We start from the raw sequence: 20,165 nt of genomic DNA, 5'->3' as shown, positions 1-20,165 counted from the left end.
GCGAGGGGCCCGGCCCCGCTGTGGGGGCAGCCCCGGTTCCCCGGCAGGACGGGCCCTCCCCGGGGTCTCTCCCCGCTGAGGAAAAACCCGCCCGGCTCTTCCCTCAGGTCGCGTGGGGAAAAGTGCGTTTTAAAACCCCTCCCAAGGGCCCAACCCCCCCGTGAAGCTCGTGTAAAGACGAGCTCTAAGTTGTTCGCAAGGCGGCGAAGCCCAAATGGTAAAATATTTAGCAGTTTCTGGGCTGTTTGGGCGTTTCTAACGGGTCTGCGAAGAGTTGGTGAAGTCGTGGTTGTGCAGCTGCAGAGGAAACTTCTCGGGATTGTGATTTAAACGTGTGTAAATGTGGTTAAATGGGTTTTGGGGGGTAAACCCCAAAGCAGAAAGGTTTAAGTTGGAAAGTTATTACGTGGGGAAATGAGGTTATTACGTGGGGAAATAAATGTCATCGAGTTTTCTGACAGCAAGTTCAGAGAGACTGGAACTAATGATAACAAGGTGTGATGAGCAAGAGGGAAGGCCAGGGCCAAATAAATAAAGCAATAAATATGTTTCAAACTATTGATCAGCGTTCCAGGTAAGGATTGTTACGGGGTAATCTTAATAATGTTTGGTTTTTCAGAAGGAAGGGATTAGGACGGTTTTATTGACGTTTGGTGCCACAAGGAATTGGATTAGATATTTCATGTGAAAACATTTAATTTGTTCAAATATTGCCCGGTTAAGTTCAAGTAAAAAAGAAATAAAAACATGCGCGTGTTGGTCTGGAGTTGGGATTAAGGGATAAAGAGCTCAATTCTGTGCCAAATTGTGTAAGATTTCCCCAGTTCATGTCTTATTAGGTAATAAAACAGAAGTGAAAGGAGAGGAAACGGGTACTTGATGCTGCAAACTTCTTACCGTAGAGGAATTAACAACAGTCTGGGGTAGTCTTGTTAAGTGTTTTTTGCTTCCCCACTCTTCCTTGTCCCATCTCATTATATTATATATTTTTCAGGGTGGAGAAAGTCTTTCCCTCAGTGAGTATTTCTGCTTGGTGGTGTAAGATACGGAGTAATAGTTAGTGAGAGTCCCCAGGGTGGTTTGCTGGATTGTAGTCTTAAAAAGTAATTACACGTGTAATTAAAACGGAGGACATTTTTGGCCTCTCTGCTCTAGTTTTGGCCTAAAATTGATTGCACCTTACGTTGCAAGTAATCCTATTAAAAAGCTGAATGTGTGTGAAATAAATTGTAATGTGCCGTGAGGGCAGAGGTGGAAATGGAGCCCAAGCTTGAGCTGCTGGTTACAACTGGGTACAGCTCCTGGGCAGATTGTGCAGGGCCAGTTCCATTTTTCTTGGCCAGAGTTAATTTATCTTGCCTTTGTGGTTTTTATTGCCATAATAAGTAAGTTGTAGTAGGGTGAGTGGTTACAAACAGATGTGCTCTGCAGAGGATTCCTGCCCAGCTGACTTCTCCTGGCCCAAGGCTGTGTTTTCTTTACTTCAGACATTCTGTTTATTCCTTTTTACTACCAATTCTTTTATGTACTGGCATTTTAAGGGAGGAGCAGGAGCCTGGATCTTTAGACTGGTTATTAAAAGTAGTATCTAGAATTTATTTCAAATGTCACCTGCAATTTGACTTCATTAAGGTTGGCTTAAAAATGAGTTTTTTATCTGCAGGAGAAGGTCTGGCTCTCTGTGATCTCACTTCTGTTTGCATACAAAGCTTTTCTAGGTGTGATGGTGCATTCCATTGGCAAGGGGGATATGAGTTTGAGGGTGAAGCCTCACTATAACCCCCTTGTCCTTTTCCATAGGAGCTCTGGTATATTTTGAGAGGTGGGAAGTGCAGCAGGCTGCCAGCCCGTCACTGGGAGATGAGTTAATGAGATCAGATCCTCTCAGGGTGGTGACGGACATGAGGATGGAGATGTGGAGTGTTGTCTCTTCATCCCTTCTGTGCCAGTCCATGCCTCACCTCTGTGCAGGGAAGTCTTCTGGAGACCTATGTCTCATTGTCAGAATTGCACTACTTAAATATCAGGAGAGCATTGTTAAACTGGGTCAAAACCAGACTGAACAGCAGCTGTGGTTACTCAGGACCTTTGTAGTCTTTTCTGTGGAATAACACGGTGGTTCCTGAGTTACAATGTCAGTTCTTCCCCAAACACTCTTCCCTCTCTCCCATAGTTTATAATTTTTAATCTTTTTCAGCCTTAAGCCCTCCAGCAGTGTGTTGTCTTGAGTAGAGAGGAGGGAAGAAAGTAGCACAGCGGGTACAAAAATGAGATCAGAGGCTGAGGGTAAGAATGACCAAACGTGTCCTTGTTAATGAAGGCTGGCAGCTGAAAGCCCTGACACGTGGAATCAATTAGCAGCCGAAGCAAACAGTCATCCCACCAACCCCTGTCCTTCCTCATTAGTAGCACTAACTGGGCTCTGCAGGTGAGGTATGTGTGCAGATGTGTGCTGCTAAATTTGGCAGATTACTTTCCAGAGGATGCTTCAACTTACTGGCAAAATAATTTAGCTCTGAGGAAGGAAAGTTTTATTTGTAGGTTCAGCATCTTTGGGCTCATCTCCTGTTTGTTTTGTTTTCTGATTGAATCCAGCTAAATGATGGGATAAAAGTGTGGGTGGATCTAAGCAAGCAGAGGTAGAAGCCCTATTCATGAACCACACAGGGTTTTGATAACCCTATTTATGCTGTAGCTTTTAAACCAAACAAAAGACATGATTTAAGCAAGAAACCTGAACGTGAGCAGCAGTAGAGTTCGTTCTTGAGTGCTGTGAGGCAGATGGGAGCCTCCTGGTGTGTTGCTGTCTGGTGGCAGAGCAGTGCAGAGCTGGGCTTCTGGTAGCACATCAGATGATCCCAGGAGTGGATAAAGTCATGTGGCTTGTCTGACTTTTTGCTGTGAGGTTGGGGGAGACAAGAGTTTTGGAAGGCTTACAGGGGTGTGCTGTGTCTTCCAACCCACATCAGAATGGGTTTTCAAATAGTCCATGGCAGCTTTTCTTGTGTTCCTGCTGCTCCATGTCTTTGTGTGACTCTTTCTTCTCTTTGCATGTAGTTTGTTGGATTGTTTTTTGACTGCTTCTTCATGTTTGGTCTCCATGATGCTACTTGAAGGTGTTCCCAGAAGCTGGAACATGAATGGTGAGAACATTCCAGCCTTCACTTCCCTTGTTAATGCTAAACTCAGGTGTCCTTGTCATGGCTCTAAGGAGCTGCTTTCTTCCCTGTGGGGTGTTTGAAGGATGTCAGTATGTTTGGAGAGGGATGCAGGGCCTAGGAGCCTGAGCTCCATCCTGTCCGCTCCCATGCATGGAAAACCTGGGCTCTGGTTTCCTTTTAGGTGCTGGAGCTGTGTCCACTTTGGGGGCAGAATATATCTCAGTTTGCCATAGTTCAGCTTTTCAAATGAGACTGCATAGGACTGGATCACCTAAGTTTGTTTCTTTGGATTTTTTTAAATAAAGTAAATACATAGGAAAAATGTCAGTTCCCTTAAAGGTGTATTTTTAAATATTTATGAGTGTCCAGCAGTTCTTTTTGTTGTCATTCACTTGTAAGGAAACCAGGTGCAGATTTCTGTCCTTCAGCAGGTCACCTTTGGCTGCAGAAGGGGTATTGAGAAGGAATTGCTCCTGAAATGTCCAGGGAGGGTCCACAAGTCAAGTTGAGAGAGCAAGATTAGGGATGGTGCTGGGCTGTGGGAGAAAAATAGCATCTCAGCTCTGGTTTGTAACCCCTACTTGTCCTAATGCTGATCCAGGAATAGCAGAGCCCAGGCTATCATTTGTTTCTCCTCCTTTTATAAATCACAAGAAGTTAATCAGTCACATTTGGAAAATATTTGCGCTTCTATATGGATTGTGGGTGAGGTTTTTTACCTCATATATATATATATATATATATATATATATATATATATATATATATATATATATATATATATATATATATATATATATATATATATATATATATATATATATATATATATATATATATATATATATATATATATATATATATATATATATATATATATATATATATATATATATATATATATATATATATATATATATATATATATATATATATATATATATATATATATATACACACACATACACCTAGAGTTACCTGGAAATTTGGGTTATAACTTTTCAAAGTGAAGAAAAGGTGGAGTTCTGGGCACTTGCAGTGAAGCTGCAAGGTGTGCACAAAATTCTTTAGGAAATCAAATGGGACATAGTAGATAACTTGGTGCACTGTTAGATCAGTAACAACAATATTGCTCATGAAATTTGCACATTTTCTTCCCCCACTCACTTTTCCTGACTGTGATTGCTGAAACTTCTACTGGGAAAGGAGGGGTGGAAAATGGCTTATGTGTGTCTGCAAGCTGTGCTTTTTTCATATTCTTTGCAAAAGTACTTTTCTAGGGTTTTGTTTGATTAGTTCCTTGACTAAACACTTCACTTTTCAGACTCAAATGAGTCTCTTTGAGATGATTCATTTCTGACCTTACCCTTTCTGCAGAAGGGTCAGCACTATTTTTGCAATTTCTCATGGTGTTTAACACAAAGAAGGCATGTGATGCTTAATTGAAAGAAGTTTGGATGTTTTTATATGGCCATCTGTGCCAGATTTTACTTTAATTCCTTCATTCTCTAGTAATGCTAAATCTGCAATTAACAATTTGACTGCACACTGTTTAGAAAACAAATACCAGAAGAAAAATCTGGTTTGCAGCTTTTGTTACACAACTAAGTACACAGAATATGGGCTGATTCTGCCTCTTGACTTCAGCATCAAATGGATCTCAAAGACAAGCCCACACTTACTTGTGTATTTTAAACTTGCTTCCTCAATTCTGTGCACTTTGGTGTTGTTTTTTTTTCCTTTGGAAATACTTGACATTTATTCAACATGGAACAATTGCTCTTGGTGTCAGTCTGACACATGAAAAACTTGTGGAGTAGGTACTGGAGTTGAAGATAAGTCCCCTCAACACCAGTCATCTGGAGATCAGGTAATCAACCTTAATTAATCCCCAAAAGAGCAGGAGTATTCAGAAAAGTACAGAAGCAAATAAAATAACTAGTGCAGAGGTTTGACATCTCTTCAGAACATCTGCCTGGCAGCCTGCACCCAGTGTGCTGAAGATGTCAGAGATGTGGGAGAACAACAAAACACTCTTGAGTGGTGGCATGTTCCTCTTGATTGTTTTTACTAACTACTTCCACTTTAAGAGCACGTTGTATTGCCAGATTAATTCTTTGTGCCTTAGTTAAACATGTCAGTGGTGCGACTGAACTTTTACATTTTTTTATTATAAGAATCACTTTTTATTTTCCCCAGTACTGCATTTTTCATGTTGTCACCAAACTGACTTTTATCTTGAATCACGAATCTTACAGCTTCCTTACAAGTCATTAAGTGAGAATAGTTCTGATGATGACTGATGGAAAGTATTTATATCTTGCATCTGTTGCGGTAGAAATCGGATCAGATGTACAAATGGTAGAACTTCCAGGGTCTTGCCAAGGGGTGCCCTGGGTTGCTCCTGCAGAGCTACTTCTGAATGTGAGGGATTTTATGATTTCTGTGTGGCACTGGTTGAAGTTCATTAGTGTGGACAAATGCTACAGTGGTTACAAGTGGTTCCCAGAGACTGGGATCAGCAGTGTCACAGGCTGAGGTCTTGAGGAGTTGTCCCTGGGACTCCTTGCTGGGCCCATTAAGTGCCAGGTTTGCACAGGGCTTGGTCAGGCACCTTCCCCAGAGCTGCTGTTCTTCATGAGCAGCAGATGAAGACCTGGGGAAAAGCAGCTCAGCAGAAATGCTTTTAATGAAAGCTCTGAAAATGTAGGTAAGATGTGCTTCTGTTCTTCATTTTCAGTAAAGGAGCAGAGAGCTTTTAAGTCTCTGGAGGGGAAATTTAGGTTGGACATTAGAAAGGAATTCTTCCTTGTGAGGGTGGTGAGAGCCTGGCCCAGGTTCCCAGGGAAGCTGTGGCTGCCCCATCCCTGGCAGTGTTGAAGGGCAGGTTGGATGGGGCTTGGAGCAACCTGGGCTGGTGGGAGGTGTCCCTGCCCATGCAGGGGGTTGGGACTGAATGATCTTTGACATCCCTTCCAACCCAAACCATTCCAGGATTCTATGACATGGAAGTAGGTTTTGTACCATATTTTGTGTCCCTCCACTTCTATTGGGAATGAGGTGAGATGCTCCCCAGCATAGCACTGTGTGCCTCATTCAGCTCCTGGAACAGAGGGGACAGGAGAAAAGCTGCTTCCTTGCCAGCTTCATGAGGTCACATATATCTAAAGAGAGTGCTCTGTGGGGACAGTTGACTGGCACCTCTGGGGTCAGGGAGTGGGCTTGTGTGTAAAAGTGGTGCTTGGTGTAGCAACAGCCACTGTGGCACTGGTTGAAGTTCATTAGTGTGGACAAATGCTACAGTGGTTACAAGTGGTTCCCAGAGACTGGGATCAGCAGTGTCACAGGCTGAGGTCTTGAGGAGTTGTCCCTGGGACTCCTTGCTGGGCCCATCAAGTGCCAGGTTTGCACAGGGCTTGGTCAGGCACCTTCCCCAGAGCTGCTGTTCTTCATGAGCAGCAGATGAAGACCTGGGGAAAAGCAGCTCAGCAGAAATGCTTTTAATGAAAGCTCTGAAAATGTAGGTAAGATGTGCTTCTGTTCTTCATTTTCAGTAAAGGAGCAGAGAGCTTTTAAGTCTCTGGAGGGGAAATTTAGGTTGGACATTAGAAAGGAATTCTTCCTTGTGAGGGTGGTGAGAGCCTGGCCCAGGTTCCCAGGGAAGCTGTGGCTGCCCCATCCCTGGCAGTGTTGAAGGGCAGGTTGGATGGGGCTTGGAGCAACCTGGGCTGGTGGGAGGTGTCCCTGCCCATGCAGGGGGTTGGGACTGAATGATCTTTGACATCCCTTCCAACCCAAACCATTCCAGGATTCTATGACATGGAAGTAGGTTTTGTACCATATTTTGTGTCCCTCCACTTCTATTGGGAATGAGGTGAGATGCTCCCCAGCATAGCACTGTGTGCCTCATTCAGCTCCTGGAACAGAGGGGACAGGAGAAAAGCTGCTTCCTTGCCAGCTTCATGAGGTCACATATATCTAAAGAGAGTGCTCTGTGGGGACAGTTGACTGGCACCTCTGGGGTCAGGGAGTGGGCTTGTGTGTAAAAGTGGTGCTTGGTGTAGCAACAGCCACAGCCTGTGCGGGTGCTTGTCTTTCAACAGCTGAAATTATGTGCATGTATTTTTGCCACACCTGTGTCAGAAAACCAAGAGGCAGCAGCTGACAAAGCTGGTTTGGGTTTAACACTAGGATCAGATCCTGGGTTTAAGTAAATTCACAATATTGCTTTCTCATCTTATAAATTGGATTAAGTTGGATTGTCCTGGTTTGTTTGTTTATTTGTCTCCCAGCACAGTGCCACCTGAGCCTAATCAGTTAATGTGTTCTAAGAGTGACCTTGGAAGGGCTGTATTGGAGAAGTGAACATAGGAAGTTCCTGAAAACCAAAGTAGTATGTCTTGGCAGTCCTGCAGCAGAACTAAGGTAGAAAGTACTTGCTTCTCCTCTGTTCTGGCCTATGCTGCAAGCCCAAAACATCCATCCCTCTCCTTTCCTAGACTATTTTCCTCCTCTAATATTTTAAAATGGTATTTTTCTTGTTTTGTAGTTAGTTACAATTTTTCTCTTGTTTAATGAAAAACAAAAATTAGCAAGAAATACAATGGGTGGAGCTTGGGATTCCTCAATTCTGAATTTTATCTTTTTTTTTTTCCCCCTTTTCTGACACAGTGAAAGTACTCAAGTCTTTTTTTACACTGTTAGACACTGGCTAGTGACACCTTCTGAGGCCTTGGTATGGTTCCACTGCAGGCTCTGGAAGTTCATTTCACTCCCTGACTGATGAGGTTCCTGGAGGTGAGGCCGTTTTTTGTGTAAAGGTTTAGTTCAGCCTTGCAAAATATTAGTTGCTCGAGGTGAGAAGTAGCTTTTGATGAGTAAGTAAAGTATCATCAGTCATCATCACAGCAAAGGACAGGCAAATGATTTTTGTGCCTGAGCTGCAAAGTGCTCAGAGCAGTTCCTGAGACCAGACTGGTTGTGCCCTGCGAGAAGTCCTCTTTTTTTTTTTTTTTTTTTTTTTTTAAATGTGTATTTTTGGTTTCTGTTTAAATTGCAGTTTGGTTCTCTGCTAACATCAGGAGAGCGACTGGCAGATCCATGTGCTGGGTGTTAGACACTGCTGCCAAACCCTGCCAGAAACTGGGGATGCACAGAGCTCTGCCAGCTTGCTTTGGGTGCATGTGTATGCCAGTGACTGGAATCCCCAGCTTTGCTGGGTTTCCTGTTCTTTTTTGAGGGAGAAAGGTGATTTGTAAGTCAGTTATTCCCAGCATAGCACAGTATCAGATGGTTTTCTTCGTGCCAGCTGCTTCTCCAATGTAATTTTGCCTTCTGGTACATGGAGGCTTAGCCAGAAGGGCTGTGAACTTCAGTGTTGTTACTTGATTTATAGTCTTTGGGTTTATTGCACCATTGTCTTTCTCACTTTTACCCTCATATAAAGGCACTGAAATCCTCATTTCATTGGAAACCAACCTGGCAGTGCCTGAAATGGAGTTTCTGTTGAAATGGGGTTTCTGTTGAAATGTTTCTCTTCCCATTAGGCCTGCTGGTCTATAGAGAATAGTGAACCCCCATCCACTCGTTTAGCCTGCACAGTTGTATTTGTCTGCATGAACTTACACCTCTTTTCTTTATTTCTTTTTTGTTGTTGTTGCCAGCTAAGATGGATGTTAAAAGCTGGTAATGATGAAGCAGTTTCCCAGGGCTGCACTGTGGTTCAGTGGCTGAAATGAGATCAAACCCTAAGTCTTTCTGACCTCCTCAGCCTGTGGCTTCCCTGTGTAAAGATAAAGCATAGAGGTCTGGGTGGTAGCATATTAATTATGAACCAGAATATCTGCCAGCCTGGTAGTCATTTATCATTTCCTAAACCTGAATCTGTGACTTGGGGCCAAATGACTCATCTTTTGCTAGATCTTTTTGCATTAATGTTTCTGAGTCTTAAAGATGAAAAGCAATCACAAATAGGGACAAAGGAGGAACATTGGTGCCTGACTATGCCTCTTCAGAATGTTTTAAGTTAGTTTCTGCAGTCTTTTTCATGGCACAGTTTGCTTCCTTTTAGTGGGCTATCTTCATTTTTTATTGTAAATTTTAGTGATAGGGAGCATTATAAGAAAAGTAATTTTGTTATTATGTTTTTGTAAAGGTTTTTAGTAGATTTCTAGAATACAGAGAGGGAAAAGGCTCATTATTGTATTGGATTGTCTCTGGTTAGTACAAGATTATTTTCTACATTGTGATTTTTAGGCAGTTTTCCTGGCCCAGTTTTAAATTCTGCAATTTCATTACTCTGTCCAGGTGTCTTCTAAACCACTTGGCGCAGGAGGAGCTCTATAAATGGTCTTGGTGTTGGAGCTTCTTTATGTTTAAAGCCTGAATGCAAGAAAAACATCTAAAAAGTGATGGTTTGTCCTTGCTGAAACTGGCATCCAAATGTTGGCTGGAAACAAGCATTTATAGATGTACAGGGTGCATAAAGTACTAATTTGTGATGAGCTTGTGACTACCTTGTTCAACACCACCACACATTAGGCTTCCTTAGTGGATTAATGGAAGCTCCACAGAACCTGCTGGTGGTTCTGTGGAACCCACTGGTGGGTCTGCTCTGTGTATGTAACCACGGACACCAGTGGCCTTCCACAGTACCATTAAAACCAGTGGGAACTGGAGGCTTCTGCAGCTCAGCTGCTGCTCCACTTGGCTCCTGTTTTCGCCCTCCTGACTCATTCAGACTAGTTTATGTGCCACTAATCTTCACAATTTATGCAGGCTCGTGAGTAGTTGGAATTTTATATTTTGAGAGGAAAAAAGGAGTAACTCCTCCTTCAGGGATTAGGTTGTGATACCCAGAGGTAGTTGGTATTACAGTTTACAAACACCTGTCCTGCTTTTGATCCAGTTAAGGTGATCTTAAAGAGCTTGAATTCAAGCTGCAGGGATGCTCAAACATCATGTGTTATCCCCCTCGGTTTTGGCCTTTGGCTGAATTAAACTGGTCACTCTCAGCTTGTAGGCAGGTTTAGCATGTGGAAGGCTTCAGGTCAAGAGTGGAGTTCACCTGCCCTGATCTAAGTGCTCAGCATTTAAAAATCTACCCCAGCCATGGCTCTTGAGACACTTCCCAGTGCTCCAGGAAACAGGCTGCCAAAGGCAAATCAAGCACATGGTCCTTGGATGCTGCTGCTCTTAGTCTGAGTTTAGAGCTTGGAATGACCTCGTTTGACTCCCAACATTAAATGTCCCAGCACAGACCTCCACTGTGGGCAGTTCTGACCCATTCGCACAGGAATGCTGTTAGACCTGTCCATTGGTCTGTGCTCTTTCCAACTTAACATCAGTGGTTTTCCTCAGACTGCAAAATTTAGTAGAGCTGACAGCTCAAGGGAAGGTTGTGAATGTTTTTTTTCTCGTAAAGCAAGCAGTTACGTTCATAGATTTGCAAATATTTAGGTTATGTTTCAAGGGCATGAACGTGCAGTTAATTCATGGTCAGTGTTTGTTTAATGCATGCCACAAGAACAGTGGAGTGCTGGGATGTGGGGAGCCCATACAGCAGAGTGGCTTTTAGTTGAGTCTTTTAATGGAGCCCATTTGTTTATTTGCTGGGACGTGAAATGCTTGAGCATTTTAAGATCTTTACAGCATTTCTAGCTTAGAGCCCTGGCGTTAAGGCAGTGTAGAGGGGCCTGGCAACAGCTGTTAGATGCTGCTGCTCCCCCCAGGTTGTACAGACTTGTCGCTTGTGTATAGTGAGTGAGTCTGTGCATACATCTATACATGCAGATTTGTGTTTCTGTGATTTGAAATCTTGGTGTTCTTCATATCCAGACCAAATTTGAGACCCAAGGAACTGGGTCTCTGAACTGTAATTGGCAAAAATGTCATACAAATCAAGTCAATGTTAAAACTCACTGGTTTATCTTTTTGTTCTCAAACTGCACATATGCTTAGTGCTCCTAATTTTCTATTCACATTTACTTAAGTGTCACGGGAAAACTGGAACACAGAAGGTTTAACCTAAATGTAAGAAAATACTGCGTGACTGTGAGGGTGCCAGAGCCCTGGGACAGGCTCCCCAGGGAGGTTCTGGAGTCTCCATCCCTGGAGACATTCCAAACCCACCTGGATGTGTTCCTGTGGGATCTGCTCTAGTGGATCCTGCTCTGGCAGGGGTTGGACTGGATGATCTCCAGGTCTCTTCCAACCTCACTACATTGTGATTCTCTGAAAAGCAAATTTGATGTTTCCCCCCCTATCTTTTAAAACTAGTATTGCTCTGAAAACCCGTTGTGAAGTGTAAGCAACAGGCCTGATTATTCTGTGCCTCTGTTTTGTTCTGTTTTCACACCCTAGTTTTCTTTATTAAAATTAAGTAAAGAGCCCAAAGACTAAGCAGAAAGATGGAACAGAATGGCTCGGAGAGAATCATCAGCATCCCGACTGCAGATCGTGATGTATTGAATGCCTTAGACTGGAAAGACGGCATTGGTACCTTGCCTGGTAGCAACATCCAAGTAAGAAACCAAGGAACACCACACACAAGCCGTGCACACCACCATGCCCTGGGCAGTGCAGAATGTTTCCAATATATTCTGAAGTTGTACAGAGAAAATAGTTTGGTTTAAAGAACTGGGTTGGCATTACCAAGGAGGTGGTGAAATTTGAGGCGTGTTTCCGAAAGCCCGGTGACAGCCCCTCTCCCCTTCTAATTTCTTGCTTAATTGATTTCTGAAGGCAGGAGGTGTTTTAAGTAATTGTTTTCTGCTCACAGAAGTTACGAGCCAGATCTTCCTAATTCTCAGTCATGTCCATACCACATACTCGGGCAAGAAATCCCATTAATTTCAGCCCAGCATGAGGAAGACATTTCCGCTGATTGACAAATTTTCTCAATTTGTGGGGTTGAGTGTTCAGGTTGTTTTCACATCAGTGGTTCTTTTTTGCAGCTTTTAACAGCTGTCTGTGCCTTATGTACTCACAATAGTGACAAATTTACACAGCTCTGTGTAAATCAGAACCAGGATCTGATGGTCACAACCGTGGTGCACTGTGTTAGGGGAGGGAGGAGGGTGAGTGTCTGTTGACTGTTTCCCAGAGTACCTTCAGCTGTTATTTCAGTTCAATTGCACTTTTGATGGCTGAAAATGAATACATAAAATTGCCCTCAAGGCTGCAAGTTCTGAATCTCTATGGGGGAAAAAAATCAATTTCAAATGAAATAAATTGGAGCTGAAGGGACTTGAGAGCTTTGAAAAATCAGATTGTTGGTATTGCGGCAGATATTCAAAATCAGGATCCGCACCCTCTGCAAGTGTTGGCAGTTGTGCCCTTCCTCCTCCCCTCCTCCTCCTCATCCTCCTCCCTTTGTACAGAAATGTCTGCACGGGCTGTCAGAGCTTGCTTGGGCTACAAGAAAAATGCTCCTGCCAGCAAATTCTGAGAGGACATGGATGAACTTGGGTGCAGGAAAAATGGGGAGTGACTTTTGACAAGGTTGTGTGGTAACAGGACAAGGGGTGATTGTTTTAAGCTGGAAGAGGGGAGATATATCTTAGATATTAGGAAGAAATTATTGAGTCAAGGTGGTGAGAGCCTGGCCCAGATTGCCCAGGGAAGCTGTGGCTGCCCCATCCCTGGCAGTGTTGAAGGGCAGGTTGGATGGGGCTTGGAGCAGCCTGGGCTGGTGGGAGGTGTCCCTGCCCATGCAGGGGGTTGGGACTGGATGATCTTTAAGGTCCCTTCCAACCCAAACCATTCCATGATTCTGTGCCCGGAGTGTTTTGAGATCAGTGGTTTGCACTCCCATAAAACCAGATGGAATTGGGTCCACTGATTTTCTAGCCTGTCCTTTGGATGATTACTTTGCACTTTTGCCCTGTAGTTATTTGAAGTCATTCTATTTCTGCTTCTTACACACGAGCTCAGCAGTACATTGCCATGGGTTTTCTTTTAACCAGCAGTAAAGTTCCTCTGCAGAAGCAGCTTCACTTTTATTGATTCTTCATAATAGTAGGGAATCAAGAAAGCACCACATTATTTGTTGGACTGAAAGACAACAAGTAATATGCTATTTTGTATTAGATGATCAAGTATGAAAACACTTGAGTGCCATGGTTAGTGAGCATGGTGGAAATGTTTAGCTGCAGCATGACAGCTCACTGCACAGGAAGCCACTTCATTCTTAAGATGCCAGACACTTTTGGTTTTTTTTTTTCCTGAAGAAATGCCAAACACTTCTCTTGTTTTGCTGTTTAATCTTCCCCCCCCACTTCCTGCTATATTCCAGTTCTTGCGTGCACAATGTTTCCTTAGTTCCCTTTAAAAAATTCCCAGGAAGGACAGATTGGTTTTGAAGGGTCTGTGTGGATTTTACATTAGTGAATGTGCTCTGTGGAACCCCTTGGTGTAAAGGAAGGTGCAGTCCTGATAGTAGAACTTAAGAATAAGGGATGTTACCTTGAAGAGTGTCAGGATGAAACTGTAAGTTGCCTCCGTGGATCAGCCAGTCCTCAGCATCAGATCAGAGACTGTTAATAAAGATGCTCATTTTTTTTCTAGCAGAAACTTACATTTTTGGGGGCCTGATCTGAGCTCTACAAGTGGGTGTGGATGCAGGTGCACCAGTCAAGTGATCAAAGGAGGCTGTCTACACTGTTTTGGGCTGAATCAGAGCTGTTAATTAGTCTGCAGGGGCATCAGCCCCAGAGAACATCTGCTCCTATCAGTGACACTGGCCCCTTGCCCCAGCTCCAGCTGGGAGCTCTGCTTTGCTCTCCCTGTGCTGCTTAATGGCACGTGGAGCTCTGGAGATGCTCCTTCCACTGACCTGCTCATGATGCTGAGCTGTTCCTGTTGGCCATGGCAAGGAACCCTTGGGACCTGCAGCCTTGTGCTGCTGCCCTGGTGGCATTGGAGGAAAGCCACAAGTTTCTTCTCTGAACTAGGGGGTCTCCTGCAGAAACTCAGTCTACTTGGAATTATCATTTCTTTCAAATAGATTGTTTCTTTTGGTGGTGAAATAAGTGATGCTCTGTCTGTTCAGGGCTACAAAGGAAGAAGTGAGTTTTTTAGAAGCAAGTCCAATGTCTTTAAAGCTTTAAGAAATACAGGCTTCAGATAAAAAAAGAGGAAAGAGGGGGAAGAACATTTGGGATAAAGATTTGCTAGGGTGCTGGAGGCAGGATCCTGAGCCCAGGAAGCACGCAGGGGTAGGGGAGGAACAGTGCTCATTGCAGTGAGGAGCCCTGCTTCAGAGGTAAAGCAAAGACTTTTAAACTGGTTTTAGGTTTAGTAGGTTTGAGCAAAAAGAGGATGGCTGAGAAAAGGTCTCCAACTAATGAAGTGCTATGAATAAAAGCTTTGGAGCAGAGCTGGCAAATGTAGCTCACCTTTGACTTGTCTCTTTTATTCTGGAGTTCAGTAGTTCTGTACTGCAGACAGTAACAAAGATCAAGGAGTGAGTAATCTTCAGAGCTATTTGCTCATCAGAAGGTGATTTTTAAATTATTTTTATTTTTTTTGTACTTGATTGCCTTTGCAGATGGAGACTAATAAAATATGCACATGGACACAGTTTGGCACATTGTAATAATTTTATCTAGACCAATGAAGTGTTCCTTCGAAGACTAAGAAATTTTTGAATGTTTAAGGATGAGAGTCTCTGAAATCTGCCACATCCTATTCCCTTTCCATAGCTAGCTCATGGTCTGAGTGCTTTGCTGTTTCTGGAGGGGTTTTCTTGTTCTGCAGCTGAACTTGCCCTTGGGAGGACAGGCCATGTGTGGTCAGGGGGGCAGGCAGGGCTCTGCAGGAGCAGAAGATGGGTGTGCTAGCAGAACCTCTGTGGGAGGCTCACCTACTGATGGTTTCTTGAGGGTCAAACCAGGGAGAGCTGGGGCTGGGACCTGGAACACTGTGGCTCCTGGTCATACTGGTACATGTCACCTACCTACCTGCAGTGCCTGTGGCTTCTTCGATGTATTTCCAGGTTGTTTGGAAACAGTTGGTTTGGACTTGAGACTCTCTCCTCTGTCTTTGGGTCAGGGCCCCACTGTGCCTTTCTCTAATGAGTGGCACTATGCAAGGAGGAGCTGACCAAGAAAGGCCAGTTATTTCTCAGTGCCTACTGTTCTTCAGCAGTATTACCTCTGCCTGTCCCTGCATTCCTCTGCTCCTCTGGGAAGTTCATTTCCCACCAGATTGTCAAGTGCCATCAAAGGAGGGCTGAGAACCCCTTGGCCTCTTGCAGCTCCAGATGCTGTGTTTATGCAGCCCCAGCTGTCGCTGAGCTCTGAGGGCTTTCAAGTGCAGCCAGCACCAGCTGAAGAATGTTTGGGACAAGTTCTCCACTGGAATGTGACTTCTCTGTCAACAGCTGGGTGATTCCTGCTTGTGCTCAGGTTTTAGGGAAGTTGCTCTATGTGATAACTGCAGTAAATGGGATTGTGCTGTGTTGGATGAATTGGAACCATCAGAGCAGAATTCGGGGTAAAACTGCTTTTCTGAGGGTATTTATTCTGATGTGTTCATCAGAGGTCTGGGTTTTATAAGAGGAGCACATCCCAAACAGGTACAATTAACATGTTTCCTTCCTTGACAACAAAATGGGGTTTTTTGGGTGCCTGTTGGTGGCATTTTGAGAAAGAGTTGAATATTTCTCTCTTTGTTACTTATTTTTAGTGCTTTTTAAAGTACATGCAGCCATTTCTTTTATATCCCATACCTAGTCACTCCTCAGGGAATCCTATTCCTGCCTCTCCCCCTTCCTAGCCCTTTTGCTACTGGTTATTGGCTTGCTTTCTTTTCTTACCTGCAGTTCTGTTTAAATGAGTTTGGACTGCTAGAAATCATTACTGAAGCAGAAGCAGAAGCTATAAAAACTCTTTCAGCCTCAGCAGTAAATGCCAGCCCAGCCAGCTTTGCTCCTGCTGCTACCAACGCTTCCGCTGCCTCTAGCACTGGTTTGGAAGGTGAGCTTTTTGCTGGGGAAGGGAATTTACAGTTTTTGAAAAAGCTTCTAGAGACAAGTCAAACTGAAGTATATGTCTCAGGAGCGTGGTGCTCCCTGGCACTGTGTGCAGGGTGAGTCTGTGTCTTATTTTGAGTATTTTAGGGGTATTTCGTGGATGTAATTACTGCATCATCCTGACAGGGCATTGTGCTTGCCTTTGTGGAAGGTAAGTGAGGTTCTAGAAACCATCTGGGCTAGGTTTGTCAGTTTAGTCAGACCTCCCTGAGTTTTAACCTTTCATGCTGGGGTCTCTCTGAGTGGTGATTCTGGGAAATTGGAGCCCCTTCTTTCCAAGGCCATGGATCAACGATAACATCAATGTTTTTCCATAATGCTGATGACAGGCTTGTCATGGCAGCTGGGCCTTAGCTGCCTGCTCTTGGGGCAACAGGAGCTTCCAGTGGGATTCCTTTCTCTCCTCCACACATGGAGCATGAATGGATGGCCCAGTGTTGTACTAACCAGGCACTGACAGCACGTGGCTGGGGCACAGGGAGCCCTGGGCAGGTGTGCCTGATGCCTTGTACCAAAACAGGTCTTCTACTGAGGTGGTGGTAGGAGACTTGAGAATGAGCTTGGGACACACGGACACCACAGGAGCCTGTTGAGCGTGTCACTTCTTGACATCCCCAGTGTGTCCTGGTACAGTCACTGGCAGGACAGTAACTCTCTGGGTAGGGTCTCTGTTAGTGATGCTCTGTCCCTGTGTCTCTGAATTCATACACCTCTGTGGAGAGAACTTCTTTGAGAATGTGCTCTCCTCCTGTTGCCAGCTTGGACAAGTGTCTGCCAGTTGGCTTTCCCTAGGATTTTGATGGAACTATTTCTGTCTTTGGGTAGGAAGGCTTTGTACCTGTCTTTCCTGCTGGCTTTTTTAATCCCAGATTCATTGTGAGCTCTGCAGATTCACTCACAGGTGTTTGCTTACTCTCCTCATGGTTGTGGATTGTGCTCCTTGTCTGAGGAGATGTCAGTCTATCAGGTGAAGAGCAGACTCTTACATGGACACCTCAAAACTAGGAATTTTTTTACACCCTGTTAGTCCCAAGTGTATTCCCTAGATCAGTGTGACTTCTAACTGAGCAGAGCTCTTCAAGTGCTCTCAGTTCTTGCAAGTTTTTCTTACTTTGCTGTTTCCCTGCCTGGAATCATTGGTCCCTGATAGAAGAGGGAGAGGCTTTAGGTTGTGACACAAGCAGGCATGGGTGCCCTCCAAGTGTAGTCCTTCTGTCCAGTTCCAGCCAGGACCATCTGACATCCTTATTGGGTTATAGGGAGCAAAACTTGGGTGCTCCTGGGCAAGTAGGGCAGTTTGTGTAAGGATGTTGCTGCTGTTGTTGCCTGGGATCAGCTGGGAGCATCACCAGCCCCATCCTGCCCTGCCTGCAACCAGGGATTGTGTTTGCAGCCCCTGAAAGGAAGCTGCTCCTTGAAGAGCATCTCCACCAGCTTGTGCCTGGGTTTGCTGCAGCAGTGCCTTCATGTGCAGGCTGCCAAGGTTGCACAGAGGCTCTTTGAGGGTAACAGAGCTCTGGGACAGGCTGCCCAGGGAAGCTGTGGAGTCTCCATCCCTGGAGACATTCCCAACCCACCTGGATCCTGTGGAATGTGCTCTAGGGGATCCTGCTCTAGCAGGGGGTTGGACTGGATGATCTCCAGAGGTCCCTTCCAACCCTGATGACTCTATGACTATAAATGAAAAACGTCAGTCAGCAGAAGAGGTACAAGCTCTGGAAAGGAGACTATAAAAATGGCTTTAAACAAAAAGCAAAGTGACTCATATGTCAGTGCTCTGGATTGTGTCGTGTGGTGTGCTTTTTCTTTTATTTTTCTTTTCAAGTGTTTAATGATGCATTCAAAAATGGATTGATCAAACCAGCACACATAAATGGAGGAGTGATGGAGCCTCTGAGCACAATTTTCTTGTCAGGTTACTTGGGGAAAATATGCATTGGGATAGTGTAGATGCCTGGTAGTGAAGACCTCTGCAATTGTGTTAGTTGGAATATTAAAGCTAAATTAATTTGCACCAGGAAGAGCTCTGTCATGGGAGAAAGTAAACAGAAATGATACATTGGAGTTATTCCTTACATTTTCGTGCTTTCATTCAGATGATTTATATATATATCCCTTGCTAGATAAAGAAATAATTGTTTCTGTTCTCCCATCAATAATGTGCTATTTTTAGAGGCTGCCTGTGAAGGATTTTCTTTTGTACAAAGTGTATATAAATGCAGAAAATTTTAAACTTAACCAACTGTATTAAAAGCATCCAAACAAGGTGGACATTTGTCTTTCAAGTTAGGGGGTTACTAGGAATAAAGAAATAGAAGATGATTTGTAACTGTGTGCTGGTTATAGCCTTGAAATTATATCCTCTTTTATCACTTTTACAGGGGGCAGGGTTTCTCCAAAATTAAAATATTGCCAGTTAGGGTTTTTTTTCTTTAATCAGGTGGTACTTCCTAGGTGCCAATAATAATTCCTTCCCTCACTATGGGGTACTGAGAGTCACTTAACGGAAGTTTGTAAAGGACTCTGACAGAACTAATTGCATGAAAGCTGTTAGAAAGTTTTAATGTAATACTTTTCTTTTTCTTTGCTGCTGCAGTGCCCAGAGAAGACGTGCCCTGCTCCAATTTCCAACCCTGTGAACAAATGGATTGCTTTGAGAATGGAAGGTTTTCTACTCAGACGGGCTCCCAGCAGCACAGGGACAGGTAAAGAAACTCCAGATTCTTCCTCTTCTGGTAAAAATGTATAAAGAGAACATTGTGTTAGAGAAAAGTTTTGCTGTGGGTAGGATGGAATCCTCAGAGCAAGTGTTCCCTGATGTGGCTGAAGCAGAGCCAAGTGTTACCCTGAGGTTCCCATGCCTAACAGAGGAAAGCTCCTCTCCAGAGGTCTGTCCTCATTTCCCAGCCTGTGGAAATGCTGGTTGTGTGCTTGATACCTCAGTTCTCCATCCTACTACCAATAAGGATGATACCTGAAATCTCTGGAGGGTTGTAAAAAGGCACATCCTGCAAACAGGATTCACTTCTTTAGGTTCTCAGCCCAGGCATCCTTATTCTTATTAAGAGGTACAGAGACACTGGGAATACTGCAGGAAAATTGTTGCACTTTTCATTTGACTTTGTTCTCAATTTTGGATGTTTAACAATACCAGAGACATTCCAGATGATTGCAGAAACAGGGGAAATAGTAGAAATCTTAATACCAGCAGTGGCTGTCAGATGAATGAGGCTGGCAGACCTGCCAAACGTGTCCGAAAGAAGAGGAGACTGCTTCTGGAGTCTGAGGATGATGAGGAAAATGCAGATGAGGATGAGGTAAATGAGGCTGCATGTATTTTCTTTAAAGAGAGCTGTGGAGAGCAGGGACCCTTCTGTGTCTAGGATCTCACTGCCATGCAAACTGAGCTGAGGGAGGTGAGGATGGTCTGGGGCTCATCTCATCCTGGTTGACATCAGTAATGAGAGGTCTGAGGAGTCAGATGGGTGAAGAGCTCATGGGAAGTCCAGGTCAAGATTTCAGACTGGAACTTCTGAGGTGTAGTTACAGCCCTGTGCACCAAGGGTGTTTCACAGTGATAAAAACACATGCCTCCAAAATTAGTTTATCCAACTACAGTCAAGTGCTGTTATGTGATACTGAGGGTTAGTGTCAAACCTCAGAGTCTGATGGCTTTTAATTAGCTACTTGCATGTACACTCACTGCACTACTAGAAACCTGTACTCATTGTGGATGAAGAACCTCAGGCCTGACCTGATCTTTTCTTGACTTCCATTAACAGTCTCACTGCCTTCAGGGACCCTTCTCTGTGCAGGTCTGTGCTCTGCTGCCCTGTATGCAGCATCTCAGGCCTGAACCATTTTATTTCATGTATCACACATGGTTTTGTAGTGCAGAGGTGCTGGGGTAGGTGTGTTTGTAATGCCGGCTGGAACTTCTGATGCCAACTTCTGAGCTCCTCTTGTTGCTC

At 44.1% G+C, this 20,165-nt stretch overlaps 1 protein-coding gene across 1 annotated transcript in view; it reads left to right on the top strand.

Annotated features, from left to right (window-relative positions):
• The first annotated feature begins 18,837 nt into the window (after positions 1-18,837).
• Positions 18,838-20,165, top strand: part of LOC104398164 (lethal(3)malignant brain tumor-like protein 3) — a 33,596-nt gene continuing 32,268 nt past the window's right edge. Inside the window, exons 1-2 of the mRNA XM_010008218.1 lie at positions 18,838-18,899; positions 19,403-19,511. Coding sequence (XP_010006520.1) covers positions 18,838-18,899; positions 19,403-19,511 — 171 coding nt within the window. The remainder of the gene's footprint in view (positions 18,900-19,402; positions 19,512-20,165) is intronic.

This window comes from Chaetura pelagica, unplaced genomic scaffold (genome assembly GCF_000747805.2).
Source record: "Chaetura pelagica isolate M959 unplaced genomic scaffold, ChaPel_1.0 scaffold840, whole genome shotgun sequence".
In the NCBI taxonomy this organism is placed as follows: Eukaryota; Metazoa; Chordata; class Aves; order Apodiformes; family Apodidae; genus Chaetura; species Chaetura pelagica.
Note: the sequence above shows the minus strand (reverse complement) of the source record. Positions and strands in the feature narration are given on the sequence as shown.